This window comes from Coloeus monedula, assembly GCF_965178545.1.
Source record: "Coloeus monedula genome assembly, chromosome: 27".
Classification (NCBI taxonomy): domain Eukaryota; kingdom Metazoa; phylum Chordata; class Aves; order Passeriformes; family Corvidae; genus Coloeus; species Coloeus monedula.
The window spans coordinates 3,367,839-3,388,587 of record NC_138807.1 but is presented as its reverse complement, the minus strand read 5'-3'; the positions used below and the strand labels follow the sequence as shown (position 1 = coordinate 3,388,587).

The 20,749-nt window shown below is 47.1% G+C and overlaps 1 protein-coding gene across 1 annotated transcript in view; it reads left to right on the top strand.

The window, feature by feature from the left end:
• The window catches only part of INSR (insulin receptor), a 55,840-nt gene that overhangs the window by 14,245 nt on the left and 20,846 nt on the right, over window positions 1–20,749 (top strand). The window contains exons 3-6 of the mRNA XM_082297889.1: window positions 16,505–16,820; window positions 18,452–18,597; window positions 18,884–19,028; window positions 19,269–19,483. Coding sequence (XP_082154015.1) covers window positions 16,505–16,820; window positions 18,452–18,597; window positions 18,884–19,028; window positions 19,269–19,483 — 822 coding nt within the window. The remainder of the gene's footprint in view (window positions 1–16,504; window positions 16,821–18,451; window positions 18,598–18,883; window positions 19,029–19,268; window positions 19,484–20,749) is intronic.

Sequence of the window (20,749 nt, the reverse complement as noted above, 5' to 3'; positions counted from 1 at the left end):
CTGACAAATGCCAGATGGAAGCTGACACCGGATAATCTCACTGGGGTGTCTGTGCTGACCCTGCCAAGCTACAGCTTTATTGAGGGCCTGTAGCTGGGGCAGTGGTGACACTTTGCCAGCACTGAGACATCCTAAACTAATTCACTTGAGCTTATGAAGAGTAGTTAAGAGATTTATGCTGCTTGGGGTTGCAATACAGCCCAGAATTGGGGGAGAAGGGGTGGAAACAATCCCTCCGTACAAATGACTGTTTAAGGATATGCTCCTTTGGAAACACCAAACAAAACTGGAGAAGAGGCATCTGGAGTGGCTTTTCTCCACTGAGGTGGGGTGATGCAAGGCTGTAGGATTTCAATACAAAGGGTCTCAACTTGCTCAGAAATTCCCACATGTGCAGCTGAGCTGATGTTTCCTCAGGTTCTTCACTGCTGCACCTTTAATTAAATTCGGGGTTGGAAAGTGAAGATTTGTTGCTCCTGCCCCAAATCCCAAGCAGCACTTCAGAAGCAGCTGTCTGACCCATGTCATCTTTAGAAATGTAAATACACAGTAAATTCAGAGAATTCCTCCCCATAGTTAAGAGATCTGCATTCCTCTACAAAAACTTGTCAAGGCAAAGGTTTTTGACGAGTTAAAAAGGACAGTGAGGTATTTTGCTGCTGATACAGTGAAAACTGAAAAAGTTTTCACCTTGTTTGGTTCAAGCTGCTGTTTTAATTCTTTCACCCTTAGTCTTTCCCCAAAACACTTGTTACTTGAGTTGGTGTCTGGGCCCTGGAGGAGGTGAGAGGAGTGCAGTGCCTCCCGTGCCGTGGTCCAGCACTGAAGATACTCAAGGTGTTCTTAAACCTCGGTTTGATCCTCAGCACTGACGTCGGCTCCTTGGGAGTTCCAAGGGTGCTTCAGGTAGAACTCTTCCCTCTTCAAGAACAGTTCCATGTTACCTTTTTTTGCTTGACCAAGGGAGCCTGCACTACCCCTTGTTAGTTAAAAACCAGGAGACTTGGCAGACACATTCTTCGGAAAATGCTGCTGTCTGGGTGTGCAAGGGGGAAGTCTAAGAATGTAAAAAAACAAACAAACAAACAAATAATGAGTGACAGAGTTAACATGTGGTGGTAATGTATGAATGAGAGAGCAGGAAATGGTTCACCTGGTGTGAAGTGTTTGTTCAAGGAGGAGGAGATGTGTTTCATTCAGAGCAAATCCTGCTGGATGTTCAGGGTGCTTGGGTGCTGTAAGCAAGGACGAGGAGTTAGCCAGCTTGTATATTCTGTATGTTTTCCTCCCTTTACACCTCCTTCATGAAGGCAGGACAATGAAATTCTGCCTTTTAAATCTTTTAATTAATTGTAAAAGTATCCTAAATCGAGTGCAATTCCGATGCCCCTTCCCGGATTTAGGCAAAAGGAGCAGAATGAATGTAAGCTATGTGATGGGACAACAGGCTTTGATTTTACAGGGGAGGAACTGGAAATCTTTGTTATTCAAGGCTGTGAAGGGATTGTGAGCTGTTGGGTCTGTACAAAGAAGTGCATTCAGAGTGTGTGAGCAGACCAACTGAAATATGTCACTTGGCAAAGCTCTCTGAAACATCTCTCCCTATCAGGAATTGGATTTGACAGGGATTGCCTCTGTAAATAATTGCTGTGCTTAAAAAAAATCCCAACAAAACACAAAAACCCCAAAACAAAACACAAAAAAAGGTCAAAACCCCCCAGGTGTGACCAGCACAAAGATTGTTTCTAACTGAAAGGTTGAGGATTTCAGGACCTTTTGATTAATTACAGAGCTGGGGAATAACCAGCCGTGTCCTGGAGGAAGCAACACTCACCCTCCTCTCAGCTTGTAACAATAGCTGGGTACAAGTTCAATGATTAGGCTTCCCAATTATATCCTATAATTGTCTGCAAATTCCCACTGAGGGATGTGAATGAACTTGCTGGGATGTTTATGCTGCTTAATTAAGGCTGTTGGTTAGGTGGGAAAGAAAAAATGTTCAGAAAAAAACCAAAATGAAAGAAAAAACGTTGGGTCAGGGGAAGTTGTGGGGGTCCTGGCTGGGATTGCCTGCTTGGGACGAGCCTGTAGTTAGTGCAGTTCCTGCTTTGATCCCAAGCTTTTGTCTGGCATTGCATAAGTGTGCAGGGAGATACTGGATCACAGCCATTGCCTTCATCTTTATCTCAGTTTTGTAGGTGAGGGTACTGAGGGGCACCGGGCTGACGTTGCTGGAGCGTTGTCGGCCTGGCTTTTCTTTTGGCTTGTGACACATAAAACAAACAGAGAATTAATTTTGGCTCCGTGCAGTGCTTAAATGCTGGCTGAGTACTTTAATGGTTTCATGTGAAGAGTCTGGATTCCTTGTGAATCTGGGTTTAAACTGACCCAGGCAGGACACTCAGAACCTGCTCGTGTCCAGAAAGTTTTATAACTGGAATTGGATGCTCTGTACTAAAAAGGAGCTTCTGTACCCTCAATAGGAATTCCTTAATTTGAGATTGTGTTTATTTCCCTGCCTCCTGGGCACCCTGAGAGATGAAGGCTCTGAGGAAGAAGATGTTTTGAAGGAAATGCCAGCAAAGGGTTGGAAAGAAAGTCCAGTTAGAATAGCATTCAGCAGAATGTTGGGATTAATTCTATTCAGCATGTTTCTAAAGAACTCAGGCTGTGTGTGGTTTTGGTGCACTCCAGGAAAAAGAAATGCGGCCTTAATCTTGTGTATCAGGTCAGAGGTGCCCTTTTCCAAGGATGCCAAGAGCTGCTGCTCCATTGGAATTATAACTTGGGCAGTTTCAGCTTTTGCAGAGCTCAGCTCCCACGCAGCAGCCACTGAAGCACTGGCAGGTGCTGGACAGGTGAGCTGTCAGGAATTGTGACCCTTCTCAGGAATTATGCCTTGTTCATAGGCATAAAGAGGCTGCCAGGTATTTAGCAAGATTGATCTGATGAAGAGTGTATAACTTGCAAGGCCTTTTTAGTTTGTTTTCAGACTCCTGGAGGCTTCTGGAGTTGCACACATCGGACTCTGGTCACTTGGGACTCCACAGGATCCGTGCTGGTGTGTGGCCACAGTGGAATTTCAGGGCCCTGATGTGATGAGCTGAGCCTGAGCTCGCCTTACAGCACAAGACTGATGGTTTTAAAGTCAGAGTTAAGGCAACTTAGGGAGCAGGTTTGTCAGAGATCAGAAAAAACACCTGCAAGCTGAGCAGCAACATCTGCGGTTCTGCCTTTCTGCTCCCTCGTGCTCCTCTCGGCTCACTTTGGTCTGATGCCTGGGCACAATTCCTCATTTAGTGGTTTTTAAAATGTGGATTGTCTGGGGCAGGGAGGGAGGAGGCTGGTCCCAGTGTGTTCATCAAAACAAAGCGTGCTGGACTGTAGGGTGTGAGGAAGGGAAGGTTCATGGGGCAAGGGAGCAGGCAGGGTTTGGATCTGTGAAGCCATAATTTCCAGACCAATTTTGGATGTTTTTCTCTGGTTTTGTAGCTGTGGGAGTTTTAATTATGCTGAGAGCACACAGCATTATTGCAGTGCAAGGCTCTAACCCCGTGGGCAGGGGTCCCAGGGCAGGAGCTTGGGCTCTCCACAGCGTTCCAGAGGTGCAGGAGCAGACCCTCCTTCCCTGCCAAGAGGAAGGAGTTGGGTGCTGGGATGTGACGTTCTCGTGTGGCACTTTGATGACACAAAATGGGGCTGTCTGTTTGCTGGCTGATTCTCCCCCATTGATGTGAAGAGCCCAAGCCTGACACTGGGTATTCCAGGGATGGATTATTTGGTGTCTGTGGCAGAGCTGCTGAACTTGGCAGTGTCACTTCCGATAACATGAGTGAGACGCTGTCAGCTTCTGAGTTGTTTGCTCTGAAATATCTGCAGGAACTGGGAGTTCACTCAGCAACCTGCAGCAAAAAAGTCAAGTTCCAGCTATTGCACTGACCTGGGCACCGGGAAATCCCTCACACAGAGGCTCCAGACAAACTCTGTTGTATCAGCAGCGTTTTATGATTGATAAAGTACATAAAGAATGTTTGCACTTGAAGGTGGGCTTGATTAGAAAATCTCAGGAATTTTGCAGGAAGCCTTAGCCCTGTGTGTTGGTTTCCCGGGAGTAAGGCATGTGCAATTCCACAGACATCACAGGATAACAAAGCATTTTTCTGTTTCCATTTTCAACTTCATTAAGCTCATCCATGTTGCGTTACGGCACTGCAAGGATTTTAATACTTCATGAGCAATGAAAAGATTCATTAAAATTTGAGTATCAGACAAATGTTCTTCTTGTCTTTTCTGCGAAGACAATCCAATTATATTCTCTGGGTAGTGCAAACATAGAGCAGTGATTTAATGAAATGAACAGGGTTGTTGTTTTCTGGTCTTCAGTCTTTTCTGAATGTCATCTTTCTGAAGGCAGGCTGATCGCACTGATGTGTTTACACAGCTTCAGTTTGGGATGGAGGAGTCCACGAGCTCCCTCTAAGTACCCCTCAAAAGCTCCCAAAAGCCAGAGAGGAAATGGAGCTCCTCAGTGTGATGTCTGACTGTCTGAAAGTCTCGCCCAGTGGAGCCTTAACAGGGCTTAAAGGAATAAGGCTTTTGTTTTAAAACAGTACTTGAAGTGAAGCCTTTAAAGCTCAACAAACTATTTCTCTGTTCATTCAATTCTGTGGGTTTTAGGCTGTGGGAATCTGCGTGCTCTGTTTCTGGCAGAGGGGAGCATCGCACATGGGACAGTCTTACCTGGAGACTTAAGGAAAAAGCAATTTATGTAGAAACTGGTGCTTTGTCTGAAACAACTTCTTACCTCATCAGCATCTCCACAATTATTAAATAGGCTAAAGAAATGCCATGTGTAGATTTTCCTTAAGCTTCTCTTCCACACTCCACTAACCTTATCTCCAGAGCTGCTTAAATAATTTGTGTAGTGTTTGGCTGCTCTCTCAGTGCTTGGATATCGAGTTTCTAGTCCACAAAACCAGTCCATTCAAACTGGGTATCTGCATCAAGCGTCAGTTTTTGTTCTGGGAAATATGAAATGTTCTCCTTTGAGCCTGTACAGTGTGTGAATTTGGTGGGTGTGATAAGAAAAACGTCCCCGTGTTTTGCATGGCTCCGGCGGCGAAAGGAGGAGCAGCCGCGTGACGCTTCTTGCTCATCAGCAGCAGGGAAGGAGCCTGTTGTTTTTCCACATGCTCTAATCTGTGATAACAAGAAGAACTTCAGATTGTGTTTTTCAAACACGCTGCGGGTCTCTTGGTGCTCAGATTTGCCAGTGACTCTCTCTGTTGTGGGAACACGTCCGTCCACCCAGAGCCTGATTTGAAGTGGCTCGGGTTCAAATCCGCGCCTTGTTTTGGTGCTGGAGGAGGCTGAGCAGGTCTCAGCAATCAGCTGAAACCAAGTGTTTTGCTTTGCTCTGGGTGTTCTGCAGAGGGCTGAGTGCTGGATGTGGACTGGGGTATTGCCAGTCTCTTCCTGGCGCTGCCAGGGGTTAGGCCCCTCTTTGTGACTTCCATCAACTTTGGCTGGCCAGTGAAGGAAGTGCCTCGAGGCAGAATTTAACTTATGGGTGGGTTTAGACAAACAGCCATCAGAAATGTCATAGGTAGAGTATTTGAGGTGGCCTCAGACAGGTGGATGGACTAGGTGGCATCTCCAAAGCTCCCTGGGCTCCCTTCCATTGGCAGATTGATTCCAGTGCTGGCAGCTCTGAGCTGAGACCTGAAACCTCCAGAGTTTGATGAAGAAAAAGACTCTTTGTCCCTGGAGAAACTGATATGGCTTCGGGTTACTTGTAGAGGAGAATCCCATCTCTTTTTCTTGCTAGATAATGCTGGTTTCTGTCATTTTTTTCCCCAGAGGGCTCTCTCCGTTGTAAGGCAATTTCCACATTGGTTTCCCCAGTAACTGCCCCGTGAGGGGATCCGTGGCTGTGGCATCAGTTAGAGAGCTCTGAATAGTCCTAATTGCTCTGCAGTGGACAATGCTGATGGCAGCTGGTGATTAGACCATATCTGAGTCCTGTGCTGATAAAGTGAAGGTTTTTAGCACTGTGGCACACGCCTGCAGGGGTGGGGGATGTCAGCAGATCCTGTTCCTGCCTGGCCCAGCACAGCTTCACCGATGGATAATGGGACTTCAGCTATTCCTGCACTTCCCTGTGACCTCAGTGACAGTCAGTTTTATTTTAAGAGCTTACCATGGTATGAAATAAAGCAGAATTTTCACAATTCTGACCATTGACAGTTGGAGCCATCAAGTATTGTGGAAGAAGGATTAAGAATCCAAGATCTCCCCTGAGTTCAGGGTAACTTTGAATGATTCAGTTCCCCTGTCTCTGGCCTTGTTGAGATGGCACAACTAATTTGGCATTAAATACCTTCAGATTACAACTTTCTCTTGCACAATTTACAAGGAGAAATAAATTAACGGCCTCCAAGGGTGGCTTGTGCAATGTAGTTAATGGGTTTTGTACTCGTCTCCAGCCGTTTGGTTTTCCTCAGGGTTGTGTTTGTGTGACTTTTGGTCATTTTTATCATTTCTCATTTGGCATCTGGGTTAGAGCAGCAGAGGGATGTGGCACAGTCACAAAAAACTCCAGGGATCAGTGTGTTTGTAAGGAGAAGCTGTTAAGCCAGTGGATGTCTGGATAACTGGGAAGAGCCAAGCTGGATAATTTGTGCAGTGCCACATATTCATATACAGTGAATTACTTGAAAATGGGCATTGCTGGTATGCCAAGGATGACGAGGGCGAGTAGTAAATAAAAATACATTGCACATTGCTTGGCTCTGCAGGCAAACAGTATCTATTTCAGTCCTGCTAAGGAAATTCTTCTGCCTTGAAATAAACCGTGGCGAGTGTGTGTAGAGCTTTGGGCAAACTGGGGAGGGTGTGCAAAGAAATGGGCAGGAGCTGAGGAGGCCACAATGGCTTGAGGGGTTGAGAGAATCTTATGTGGGTGCACAGAATTGATGGGTTTGATACTGGTAACGAGATATTGCATCCATTTCTCCTTTCCACAGTTCAGATATTGCTTTGGGAAAAATTACTGTATGTTCAGGGAAAACTGAAGTGGCACCTGTTAAGTGAAGGAAGGCACAGTACAGTGTGGAGCTCGGGGTGTATCCATGTGGGAAATAAATGGAGGATGGATGGGTCAGTGCTCCTGGTGAGCCTGGATTTGGGCAGCTTGTTAAGCGACTGTGCACTGAGCAGTTTGTGCACCTTGGTAATTTCAGGAAAATAAATAAATCCGGTTGGTAGAGCCAGTTAGCTCTGCTTCCTGGGAAAATCTGCCTTTCTTTGCACGACTGGCAAAGGTGATGCTTTGCCTTGCTCTCTCTCCTCATCCTCTCTGGGAGGCGAGGCAGGAAGGGGGATCTGGAGTAAGAAAGGGGGATCTGGAGTGAGCCCCATTCCTTTTTTCTCTCTGTTTGTTTTCAGTCTCGTCACCCACAAACACAAAGTCGGTTTCAGTATCGATGTTTACAATTCATGACTGTGCCGTGAAATCTGCCCAGATTAAAATCTTAACCTCTGCCTGACATTTCTGTGTAGATCATTAGTTATCAGCATAATCTCCTTGTGGTTAATCTTATACTTCCGCCCATTCCATTGCCTGTCTGAGTTATGGAGTGCTCCATTTTTGCTGTAAACTGTGCCTCTGTTTTGGTGTAGTTGTTGTTTTCTGTGTCCGGATTACATTTATGTAACGTATCTAAAATTCCATCTTTGCTCATCCCCACGTGTCAGCATAGCTTTCGTTCTTTCATGCCTTGTTTACTACAACATCCTTCCCCGTGGCCTTGAGGAAAGGAATCTTGTCCCTCCCTTATCTCTGCAGAAAGCAGAGCTTGGACGTTTTGCCTCGTGCCTTGATTGTATCATCACTCCTCATTTACAGGACGGGCTTTGTAGGTAAAATAACTCGTGTTTGGAAAAATCAGATGGACTTTGGTTTTAAACCATCACCAAATCCTTGTGTGTATCTCCACTTGTCTCTGTTTCTTACAAACCAGCTCCTAGAATCATAGAATCATGGAATATCCTGAGCTGGAAGGGACCCACAAGGACCATCACTTATTTTTAGGACATGCCTGGACCACTTTCCTGTGATTTGGGTATTCTGGGGTTGCAGTGAGCGAGCAGGTTTGGCAGGAGGAGGTTAAAGGGAACAGGGATGTTTACAAGATGCTGTACGTTGGAGAGTAATAAATAGTTAAATATTAACATGAAGCTTTCATGAGGCTCCCAGGTGGCATCAACTGTTGAATGATAACACCAAATCCTTGGGTTGTAATAAAGATTGAAATTTAACAAACCATAACAACAGGAAAACAACCTTATTTTTGTGAGTAAAATTATGATCAAAGCTTTACAGGGAAGTGCCCCAAATTAACGTTAAAGATTCTGGTTTTGGTCTAAATTACAAATTGTCTCTTCTGCTGTACAGAATGAAATACAATCTTTTGCCTGAAGATGTGGTGTCAGTTTTGGGGCTGGCATATTAAGAAAACCCAGCCGCCAAGCAGAGGTGGGTGGTTATTTCTGATCCCTGACACTAAGCTCCCGTGTAATTTTGAACACAAAGTACAAGGAGCAGGCTTGACCTGCTTGCCAGAGAATGGCACAACAGCACTGTTGTAGACACCGGGTAAAGTATTTACAGCTTCTGGTCGCTATCCTGGTGTGCACTTTGTGACACTTGTCCCACCTTTAACAGTTGCTGCTGTTTTTTCAGATCGAGCTCGGTGTTTTGGTAGTTTGAGCTCTATGGCCAACAGCTTTGCTTGATTTCTGCAAGTTGTTTGTACCTGTGTGGGGAATCGGCTCAATTGGAAGGTGCCAGGAGGATGAGAACAGACCTAGTCTTGAGTTTTAATTTCTTTATTAATTCTTTTTTTTTTCAGCGTGAGGTGCTTTGCTCTGTAAGTTCAGTTCCCAAGGGGCTTGGAGTCCTGGTGTGAACACCACTGCTTAAAATACACAAAAGGAAAATGTTTATTTGATCTTTGTTGTGTCTGGGCAGTATTAGGGATACTTGGGTGGGAAACATTCAGTCCTCTGTGTAAATAGTTGGGGCGACGGAGGAGAGCAGGAGTGAAAACCTTCAAGGGAGAGCAACAGAAAGGTCTAAAAAATACATGAAAAGGAGAGCCTGTCCTGAGGGTTCAGTGGAAGAAAAATGAGGGCCTTCTGTAACTGAGGTTTGTAGCCCAAGAAGTCCTGTCCCCAAAAATAAGAGATGATACTGGGCTGTTGAACTCCATCCATTGGATCTGAATTTACACAGGACTTTGTACACCTGGGCACAGGCCCTGCCTTGTGCCTCGCTGTGGAGCTGGAGAAGCTCATTTGCGAAGGTTGTCACTTCCTAAGAAGATAAAGAACGAGTGACCAAAGGCATTGTGGGTCTGTTGAGGTTGATGTCTCCTCCAGGCTTCACCACATTAAGATGAATTATGTATATTTTGTATGTTACATAAGTAAAACGTGTGTGTATACATGTGTGCGAGCTCCTCTTAGCATATTTCCCATATTCCTTGACATAATTCACCCAGGAGTAAATATGTATTTGCAGGGAAATGCCCCACTAGCAGGTGTAGTGCAGAAGATAATGAATTACTCCTCAGTTTACACAGCAGAAGGTTGGCACAGAGGAGGCTGTTTCTGGAGAGATCTCCTGTTATCTGCCCCTTTCCTCTGTAAACAACTGAGCTCAACCTTTCTCGTATCTCCATTCAACAACTTCTTCCACAGACCTCCACTATCACAGCTGGACAAGGTGGCACACGACTCCAAACTCTTTTATCTTGTCTAAACTCACATTTGCTGATCCTCCCAGGTCCAGCATCACCGTGGGCTTCAGCCATTCCTGGCGGGAAGCGGCCGAACCCCGGCCCCGGTTTGGAATATCTGAGCCATTCCGTGTAGCTCCACTTGAGCACGTAATTTGTGGAAGGGTTGGGAGGAGAAACAGTTTTTTTTCTTATCCTTACTGATAGATGAGATAAGAGGTGTAATGTTGTCCTGAGAAATGTCAATGGGAAGAGTTTCCTTGACGTTGTAGTAAGTGTGTTGTTTTTGGAAGTCACTGTCCATGGGAAGGGAGGCACCTGCAGTTAATTTTATCTGTTCCTGTGTAAATAGAGACCTCCTAACGTTCCCAGCTCACAGTTCAGAGGGGTCACGGCATTATGTACTGTAATATCTTATTTTATAAATAACACTTTATTTTAGTGCTGGTTGTAAAATCTGGGATTTATTTGGCACTTGCTCTTTCCCGAGCTGGTGGTGAGAACTGCAGCCCTTTGTTGTGGGTTACAGCACTTGAGTCGATGCCTCTTGGAAGGGTTGTTCCTTGGTTGTCTTTGGAGAAAAGTGAGGGATGAGTGTTGTTAGAGCAGCTGAGCTCTGGGAATAAGTGACATCAAATTTGCTTGAGCATCTTGTGATTATTTCCTGAATTTTGCTTGACCACTGCGGCCAACGCCGGGCGTTGCTGGCAGGATTTTGGTATCACTGTGTTAACTTCTTATTTTTTGTTCTCTTCTAGTTACTCCATTTATTTTGTAGATTCAGGAAGGGCTGGGGGAGCTGCTGTTGTTTGTCACCAAGGAGATCAAAAGTCCTTGTGCTTTTTACAGTCCACTGGACCTCTCCAACTCTGTCCTTCCCAGGCATGTTTCTGCCTCTGTGGTGCCCTGGGAGCAGTGTGTCCAGTGCAGCCCAAGTCTGCTGCTGGTGGGGTTTGGGGTTTAGGTTTCTGCCTCTCTGGTCCCCATGACATGAAGAAATAACTGAAGGAATAAGCCAGAGTGCAGTGGAGTTTGCAGCACATTGGGTTTTTTGCAGCAATCCTCTGTCCACATACTCTGCTGTGGGTTTTAGATTTATTTTTTACTTAGTCTTCACCAGACACAGTTTTGCTTAATTTAATAGCTCTTTTCAGCCTTATGATACATGAATGCACTGGGATTAGGTGTTGTCTTGATGTGTTCAGATCAAATAAATGCTCACAAGAAAATAGATGATCATGAGTGAAAAAATTAAAAATTGGTTTAGGGATAAAAATTACATTTATAGGACAAATGGCATTTAACAACTTACTGAATCAGGGTACTTCTTGACCAGAAGGGAATGACTGAAAGAGCAAAAGCGATCAAGTCAAAAATACTGTGTGTGTACAACAGGATTTCATACATCATTTTATAGGGAGTAAGACCCATACGGATTTCCATAGCAGCAATGCTGCTCAGCACTTGCAGCAGGAAACAAGCCCAGGCTCTGTAGTACTAAATTAAGATCACATGCTTGCAACACACTGAGGAGTTACTGCCGGGGGCGATTAGTCCTTGGGTTTCCTTTTTTTTTCTTTCCCCTTTCCTTGTTGGTTTTGTTTTTGTTTAGAACCACAAGAACCCATTGCTGTGGAGGTCACTGCCGTGACTGTACCGTTAGGAAATGAAATTACAGTTCCCTCTGCAGCTGTAACTCAAGTAGGACTCTGTGTGTGGATAAATTTATATGTCACATCTCGCAGCCATTTACAGTAAGAGGGGGAAAAAAGCCACGGGGACGTGCAGAGCGCTGCGATCCTGTTTCTGTGGGGCTCTGGCTTTGGGTTCTGTGCGTGTGCCCGTCATCTAACATGACACCAGCCCAGCCCTGGCACCAGGGCAGCCGTGTCACGGCCAAAACAAGCCATTTTCTGCCGTGGCAACGCCGGCTTCGTGCCGGCTCCCTCCTGCCTTCCCCTCCCGCTTATAAACACCCCGCGCGAATCAAATGCTGAAAAACCCATGGCAGCCCTTCAATTGCATTAAATTGCATTAGGCTGATGAGGTTTCTGCGTGGTGGTGGGAGGCCAGGGCTGGCTGGGGAGCTGGCAGGGTTAAGGCTGTTTGCCTTGTGCAGATAGCGGGCGGTTGGGTTGGATGCCTCCCCTGCGCAGGCAGCAAATGCATTGGCTGAGGTTGAGGGCGGTTCTCCTGCCGCAGTTGTTTTGTGTCCTGGACTCCGTTGGATCTGGAGCCTCCTAATTGCCTTGTCTGTAATCAAAATAGAGTTTGTGTAAGCCAGGGGAGAGGAGCTGATGGTGTGAGGGGAGCTTGCTGCTCGTCACCGGCTCGGCCGTTGGACACTGGACACCCGTGGTGGCCCAGGCTGCCTCCACTGACCCCCGTCCACACACACAGGCCTTGTTACTGCACTGTAAAAAGATCAGATTTATTCACAACAGATCAGTCCCAAACCCATGTGGTGCCTGGACAGCACATGTGCAGCATTTTGATGTTTGTATGTGTGGTTTAGAATTTGTCCTTAATGAACCGTGTTCCTCACACCCAACCCAAACCACCACCTGTGTGAGCACCCAGTTCAGCTCACCCAGGATGTTGCTATTTAAACCCACCCGGTGGCAGAGAATCCCAAAGGAACAGCAAAACTTAATCCTGAGTGGTGTTTTTCTCCTTCTTTCTCAGACAATTCACCGTTTTATTAACAGTAAACAAGAAAAAAGACCTAACACCGAAGTTTTTAACAACTTAATGCTTAATTGACTTGCCTGTTAAATACGGATCTCCCGGTTACCTGTGCTGGCTCGGGAATGTGTTTACAGTATCAGTGTGTTTAGTTTCCACCTGGAGCACGGGGAAGTGGTGAAACACGGGAGCGATCCACGGAGGTAGGAATTCCTTTGCGCTGACTCCGAGGCCGCCTGTCCCCCCCAGCTGGGCCTCAGCAGCACGAAGAAATGTCCCTTTGAATCTCTAATCAGAAAGGTTTGGAAAAGGCATTGTTTCCTCAGTCTTGGGAGCCACGCTAGCAGCGAGTTAAATATTTATTCGCCCCTGGAACAACAGGTTTGAGCCTCTTGTGTCGCTGCGCTTCTCCCTGGGTTCGTTAACGTTGGGCTCTTTGTCAGCTTTGGGACAGGGATTTTAAACACCCAGTTCCTACAGATCTGCTGAGGAGGTGTTGTGGCTGTGCTGGGCAGCTTTGTCCTGGTGCTGGTGCTGAAGCCATGGCCCTGCCACAGCTTTTGTGGTGCAGTGTGGTGGCTTCTGCCCCTACCCACAATGGCTGTTCCTTTGTCTCTCGCATGGGTTTGTGGAGCTCCCTTTGGACTTTCTGCGAGGAATGGAGAGAGTCACTTTTTTCCCTGTGCTGAGAGCAGGGCCCTGCATTGCCCAAAAGTCTCACACAGCCTTAAGAGAGACTGGGGGGTGCGGGTGTCATGTCTGAACCTTCCCTGAGCCTCCTCCCCACGTGTTGCAGAATGTGCCACAGCTCCCAAAAGTGCCATCTGAGAGTCACAGAACGCCCTGAGTTGGGAGGAACCCACAAGAATCATCAAGTACAAACACCCCAACAGTCCCACCCTGTGCACCCCGAGAGCCTTGTCCAAACTCTCCTGGAGCTCTGGCAACCTTGGGACCCTGACCGTTCCCTGGGGAGACAATCTTTTCACGCAAAAAAGCAAATCTCTGTGGGCCATGGCAATTACTGGGGTCTGCAGACCTCGGTGGAGAAGGGTAATGACAAAACAAAGCTATGCAGTGTTGACCTGCAGTGAAAGCACAACGTGGCAGTGAAAAACCCAAACAAAACCCGTATTTCTGGCCCATCTGAATCACATAACCTGGAGTACCAGTTGTAGGAAGACATAATGAAGATACTCTGGAGAGGTTTTACACGACTTGAGGTGCTCTCTAAAATGCAGACTTTGATAACGTCATGACATCTGTTCAGGGTCTTGGGTAATGAGGATTTGGACAAAAAGGTGATTGACAATTTCTGGTCTTGAGTGCTTAATGGAAAAAGAGCTGTTGCCTTGGGGCCTTGCTTTCTTCGAGCTGTCTTTGAGACATCAAAAGCTCGTGGAACAGGAAAAAGAGAAACGTTAAGAACGGTTTAAAAATAGTTTAATTGTATCTTCTGAAAACTTTAGAGTGAAGACTTTAGGCGGTGTCTGCCCTGTGAATACTTGCAGCTGAGTTCAAAATGTGTAAATAAGCACAGGGCTTTGAAGATTAGTTTCCATAACAAATTAAATAAAAATATTGTGTGACAGAATGTTAAGTAGGTGCCATGTGTCACCGGGTGCTTTGCATCAGGGCCGGCTTTTCCCAATTACCTGTCTGCTCCACTGACTCCTTGGAAAACAAATGCTGTCCTTTGGGTACTTGAAACTTTGTAGTTCTTGAGCATGAAAGAGACACGGGAAAACTCCCCTGTGGAGGAAATGCTGGTGAGGAACACTGGGAATTGTGCGGGCAGCACTCGCCCTCCAGTTCCCACAAACCATTCCTGCATTTGCCTCAGCATTTGCTTCCCAGCTGGAAGCTGACCCTGCTCCAGGGAGGAACCAAGCAGTGCAGGATTCCTTGCAGGACATCTCTGTGTCAGGGGAGGTGTGGGAGAAGCAGCCAAGCTTTCCCCCTGCTCATAAACCTTGATATTCCAGGCTGGAATTAGTAAGTTTGATAGTGTTTTGGACTGAATTCTGGAATTTTCTGTTGTAAATATTTCTAATAAACGGCAGCCAGGACACCTGTTGCTAGACTGTGCTCATCTATGGCCTGGTAAGGAATGTATAACCATTTAAAACATCCTTGTATAACCTGGCTTTTAAAACAAGCTTCTCATTTTGTATTTAGTCTAATGCAAGGTGTTATCTGCTGCTGTTTGGCTGTTGAATTTCAATCAGGTACTATTTGTGACAGGTTCACAAAATAAGACCTGTTGCTAGAAAAGGACAAAAAGTTGCTCAGCCTGAAAGGAAATTAATTTGAATGGATTTTTTTGCAATGGATGAGTGGTGCACAGAGAAAACACCTGCAGTGAAGGGCTAACATGGAAGCAGTAAGATATTGGAGATTAAATTGTCCTTGTGGTAGAATTTCAATGTTATCCATTTCATATTTCTTCAAGGGATTTTATCAGGCTGGAGCAGACCAGAGGTTGCTCATCTTTACTACCTCATCTGCTGCTGCTTATTCCAAGAATGGCATTAACAGCTTTAACACACTTAATTCTGCAATCCCTTAACATGGGGCGGAGGAGGATTTTCTTCCTAACACAGCTGGGGATTGGATCATCCAAACATGTTGTGCTGTGGATCCCACATGCTGCTCCTTTAGCTGGATAAAACCAGACCACGTTCCACTGCTGGGCTGCTCAAATGCCTTAACCAGAAATTAAAGACAACGTTTCACCTCTGGACATCGCTGTGTCCAGGACCTCCCAAATAAAGCCCCTCCTGCCTTGACACTGAGTATTGGACAGAAAGCTGGGGAAATTTTGAGGCAGATGGTGTTAATTCAGGATTTATTGCTGTCTCCCTTCTCCAAGGAGCTGCTCAGGTGCTCCCTCAGACACAACACTGGTTTGGTGAGGACAAGGGGATGTCTTGATCTGCGTCTTGGCAATTCACAGCTGGATCGCAAAGGCTGTGAGGATAAATCCAGGTCCCTGTCCCCCATCTAAAGCCCTTCCTCCTGCTTCTAAAGCCCTGCTTGGCATTGGATGTTTGCTCTTGGAGTGCTGATTTCAGCTCTGTTCTCTTCCCTGATGGGAAGTTCTGTGGCGTGTTCTGGATTACAGAGTTGGATTTAACCAGTTCAGCCTCGTTTGAACAGCTCAGATTGAGTGTGGAGGTGCTGAGGGGCAGGACTGACCTTCCCCCTGGAGCTTCCCTGGGTTTGTTCATCCTGCCCTCCCACTCTTCCCCGAGTTACTCATGGTGTTTGCTCCGAGCTGTGCCCGCTTGGTTTCCAGTTCAAAGCCCAAACCGCTCGTTAAAGGTGTTGTGGGGCGCTAGGTAATGAGTAATTAAAAAGAAAACCATAAAAACCTCAAGCAATAACACTTGTGGGTGCCCTTCTTTGTGGACTTGTTGGGAGAGTCACTGAGAAGCTCATGTTGGTGCCAGGGCTTCCTCCAGGAAGCCAGGGACAGGGTGATAGACAGATGGGAAGCAAATCCTGATGGAGCCGAAGGGTTGTGTAAAAGTGCTGTTGGACGTGTTAGTTGCAGTTCTGCTGCAGGAAACTTCAGATTCTTAAACTGAGAAGCAAGAATCTTCTGGCTGAAACTGCCTGTGCCAGGCTGGGAAGCTCTTGCTGTGGAGTCTCATCACTCCTGAGCTTCAGAAATAACATTGGAGTCACCAAGGCTCTCCTGGAGGCTCGTAGTGCCAGACCGAGGGAACAGGAAAACTCAGTTTCCTTCTTTTGAAGATGGGCATTGATGAGTTATGAGGGTGAATGGTAACACTCCTCAAAAACGTTCTTAAAATGTCGAATTTACACTGAAAGGTGGAGATGAGGCAGAACTTACACTGACAAGTGGAGATGAGGCAGATGCCTGCGCTCCATGGTTGCCCCTTTGCAAAGGGAGTTCCCAAGGCGAGCAGGACCAGGTGTCACAAGCTCTCAGGGTCACACACGGCCAGGCTCTCCTGTGACACTCACCTGCCTTTGGTGTTTTCCCTTGCCAGTCTGTCCCCCTGCCTGCAAGTCGCAGGGCTGCACCTCGGACGGGCAGTGCTGCCACAGCGAGTGCCTCGGGGACTGCACGGAGCCCAACGACCCCGACAAGTGCGTGGCCTGTCGCAACTTCTACCTGGACGGGAGGTGCGTGGACAACTGCCCCCCCGGGCACTACCGCTTCGAGGGCTGGCGCTGCGTCACCTTCAGCTTCTGCCAGGAGCTGCACAACAAGTGCAAGAACGCCCGGGAGTCAGGGTGTCACGTCATCCACAACAACGAGTGTGTGCACGAGTGCCCCTCGGGCTACATCATGAATTCCAGCAAGTGAGTACCTGCTCTGCAGGGGACAAAACTGGGGGGCTGGGCTGAGCTGGGCTTTCTTCCCCCTTGGACACAGGGTTTGGGTGTTGTGTCATGGCCAGGAGAAGTTTCTGGTGTTGGAGCATCTGTGGCAATCACCTGGTCTACTTTAATATGATTTACAAAGTAATACCTTGCTAATTCAAGCCATTAAAAGCTCTCCCTGCCATGGGCTGGTAGTTTATTCTTCCCTTGGCTTCCCTTGCTTACCTCTCAAGTTTGGAAAAGGTGGGAAAGGGAGATGGAGAGAGGACAAGGAAGAGCATCCTCAAGCTGGAAGGGTCTCTCTCTAATGGCGTGGGAGGAGGGAGGTGGGCAGTGGAGAGGCTTTAGCAGCCCTGCTTCCCTGCCCTCTGGAGCAGCCTCAGGCCAGGGAGCCGGGCTGGAAAGGCACAACAGGGAGAGGTCATGGCTAATGAAGAGAGCGCAGCGTCCTCTGAGTGCTCGTTCTCAGAATATCTGTCCCTCATGCCTGTAATTACTTTCATTGAGCAGGTTCAAGCTGTGCCAGACATAAATGCGCAATGTAACAAACAAGTGTAGCACGAATCGAAGCAGGGAACAGCCATTCTGTCTATTCCCAGGGGGTTTTGACAAAGGAATAAGGAATTAAATAATTTATGTTGCTGAGCTGTTTATCACTGCAAACTTGGTTGTTTGTCCCACGATACCGTTCTATATTGTGATGAGTCAGATTTCCTACGAATATTGGTCACTTTGTGCTCGCATGTGTTTGCTCCTGCCATAATAATTTCAGGGAATTCACTCTCAACGAGACTTTTTATGCCATTTCCTGTTTTGTTTTTCGACAGAATGAACAAGCAGCCCCCAAAGTAGCTGGGCTGCTTGTGCAACAGCCCCGTGGCCTCTCCTGTGCTGTTCCAGGCTGCTGCCAGTGGGACCTCACAGCTCTGCTCCCTGCTTTTCCTAGAGCATTTCTCTCTCTGAACTAGTTGGGAACACATTCTTGTGGTGGTGTGACCAGGGCAAGCCATCAGCTTGTACTATCTAAGCAGTATTTCCCCAGAGCACAAAGCACATTCTTGCCTTTTTTAAAGCAACATTGTGTGCAGTCCTCACTCAGAGGATTCCCAGATGAAGGGCCAGCTCTCCACTCATCAATTACAAGTTTGGTTAACGATCTTGGGATGAAGACTGGGCTGGCGTTTGTTATCTTGAAACCCCTGGGGTAGAGAGCACTGGGCAGCATTGTGGCCAGTTTCATCTTCAAAATAGTTCAGGTCACTTAATTTTGTTATGTAGGAAGAGATGGAGTGATTCACATTTGAAGTGTGGAAATGACAATTTAAGACAATTTGAATTTATCAGCAGTTATTTTCAAGGCCAGGTTGGATGGGGCTTGGAGCAACCTGGTCTAGTGGAAGTTGTGGAAAGGGGTTGGAATAGGATGAGCTTTAAGGTCCCTTCCAACCTAAACCATTCCATGATTCTGTGACTCTCTTTGGAGTTCCTAAGTGCTGCTCACAGCAAGTGAATCCCATGGCTTATTGTCACTTGAGATTCATGGCTCTGCTTTTGGGAAGTGCTGGGGCCATCCTGCCTCACCCCTGCACCCCTCCTCTCCTGTTTTGCAGCCTGCACTGCACGCCCTGCGCGGGGCCCTGTCCCAAGGTGTGTGACTTTGGCAAGGAGAAGACGATCGACTCGGTGACGTCGGCGCAGGAGCTGCGGGGCTGCACGGTCGTGAACGGCAGCTTGGTCATAAACATCCGGGGAGGAAGTAAGTGGGGCATGGGCGAGGAGTGGGCAGCACGGGCTGGCAGCCAGGGAATGGGGCACTGCCCTGAGCTGGGGCTCTTCCCTTGGCTGTGACCACCCTCAGTCTCAGAGGGACCCAGAAGAATAAGCACAAAGGCTCGGCGTGCTCATTTGGCGTTTTTTGTTAATGGATTTTTGTGAGTTCTCATGAATTAACATAAAGCAATCGTTTAATACATTCGGGCTCCGATGTGGGTGTTTTTCTCTGTGATACCAGAAAACTCTTCCCAATGTTCTCCTCTCTGTAGATAACATAGCAGCTGAGCTGGAAGCGAATCTTGGCTTGATAGAAGAAATCTCAGGTTACCTAAAAATTCGCCGCTCTTATGCCTTGGTTTCTCTTTCTTTTTTTCGGAAACTCCATCTGATTAGAGGAGAGACACTCGAAGCTGGGTGAGTTCTCTCAAAAGATGCTTTATTTGAATGCTTTGAAGTACAAGGAGTGCCAGTTCTATGAGGGTGATTTGTATTGGGAAACAATTCCTAAGTTATTTTTAAATGTTCCTCTGCCTGTGGCTTGTGCCCTACCAGGGCAGACAATTTGCATTCATTTTTCTTTGGTGTGAGGGTTAGTGCAAGAAGAGTTTTCCATTCATCCCCTCCCAACCCACGTTTTCATTCCTCTGATTTCAGAAATTACTCCTTTTATGCCTTGGACAACCAGAATCTTCGCCAGCTCTGGGACTGGAGCAAACACAACCTCACTATTGCACGAGGCAAACTCTTCTTCCATTACAATCCCAAGCTGTGCTTGTCAGAAATCCACAAGATGGAAGAGATCTCCGGGACTAAGGGGCGTCAGGAGAGGAATGACATAGCCCTGAAAACCAACGGGGATCAAGCCTCATGTAAGAGTCTCAGAATGCAGCCTTGCTTCCCTTTCCAGTCCCTCTGCCTTGCTCTCCTTGTACCCCTCTTTCTCCCAGCCCAGCCCATGATGTTTTTCCATGGCCTGTCCTTGTCCCTTTGGTAAAGCAGCAGATTTGCCCCTTGCCTGTGCACTCAGTGCCACTGTCACTGTGCCACGAGTAAAAGTCCCCACGGGATCTCCCTCTGGCAGCCTTGGTCCCACAGAACCCTGGGAGGTTTTTGGAGCTGGGAGTGTATTTATTGTGTCTTTTTGAAGAGTTTAGCACAATGTAACCTCGGCCCGGGTTGGGACTTTGTGTTACTGCTGAGTACCTGATTAATAGTCATAATCTGCTTTTCCCATGTCATGAGGTGACGGTGCGCACACGGAATAAACACGGGAGAAACGGGATTTCCACCCATCCCTGTGGCCACGTGAGGCAATTGCCATGACAACAGTCAGAGAAAATTTTCCAACAATTTTTGCAATGCCTCTCTGAGGTTTTTCACCTACCAGCTTTCTTCAGGAACAACAATCAGACAGTGCCTGTGTCAGCAAACAGCGTGGGGTTGGCTTTACGCTGGCACTGAAGTCGTGCTGCTGAAGATGGAGTTTTTCAGACACTTATTTTGGCAGCAGTACTGCAATAAATGCAGTCCTTCTGCACCCCCAGCCCCGCTGTTTGTTCTCTTTCTGTGCCACACAATCCCCTTCCCCTGTTTGTACCAGGGCTGTGTGGTGAGCCAGATTGTGGAAGTGATCAGGGGTAGGAAATACCCAGCTTTGTTCTGAGCTGGTGACATCTCTCTGCTCTGATTCACTGCTCAGCCCCACAGAGATTCACCAGACAGGAACAGGAGCACGTGCAGGTGGACGTGGGCCCCTTGCAACCATTCTGTGAAGGACAGATGACATGGGGACAGAGGCAGTGACCCATCCATGCAGTATTCCAGCAGTTGTGCTGTGATCCTGGGAGATGCTTAGGCAGGAATTGCCACCAAAAAGCCCAGCATTAACTGAACTGGGATTTCAGATGCTGGCTCACAGCCTGCAGGGCAGCTTGGGTCATCCTGTGGCTTCACTGTCCCTCTGCTTTTGGGGACAGCATTGCCAGAAGAGCCCAAGGTACCTTCCCACCCAAAGCATTTCATGATTCTGTGACCCTCCTGTCCTGCCCTCGTTGCCCTGATGTAGCTGTTTGTGAACAGACCTAAAAAGTGAAGATCTTTCAGTTGACTCGGTTTCCTGGTCTGGTTTCCCACAT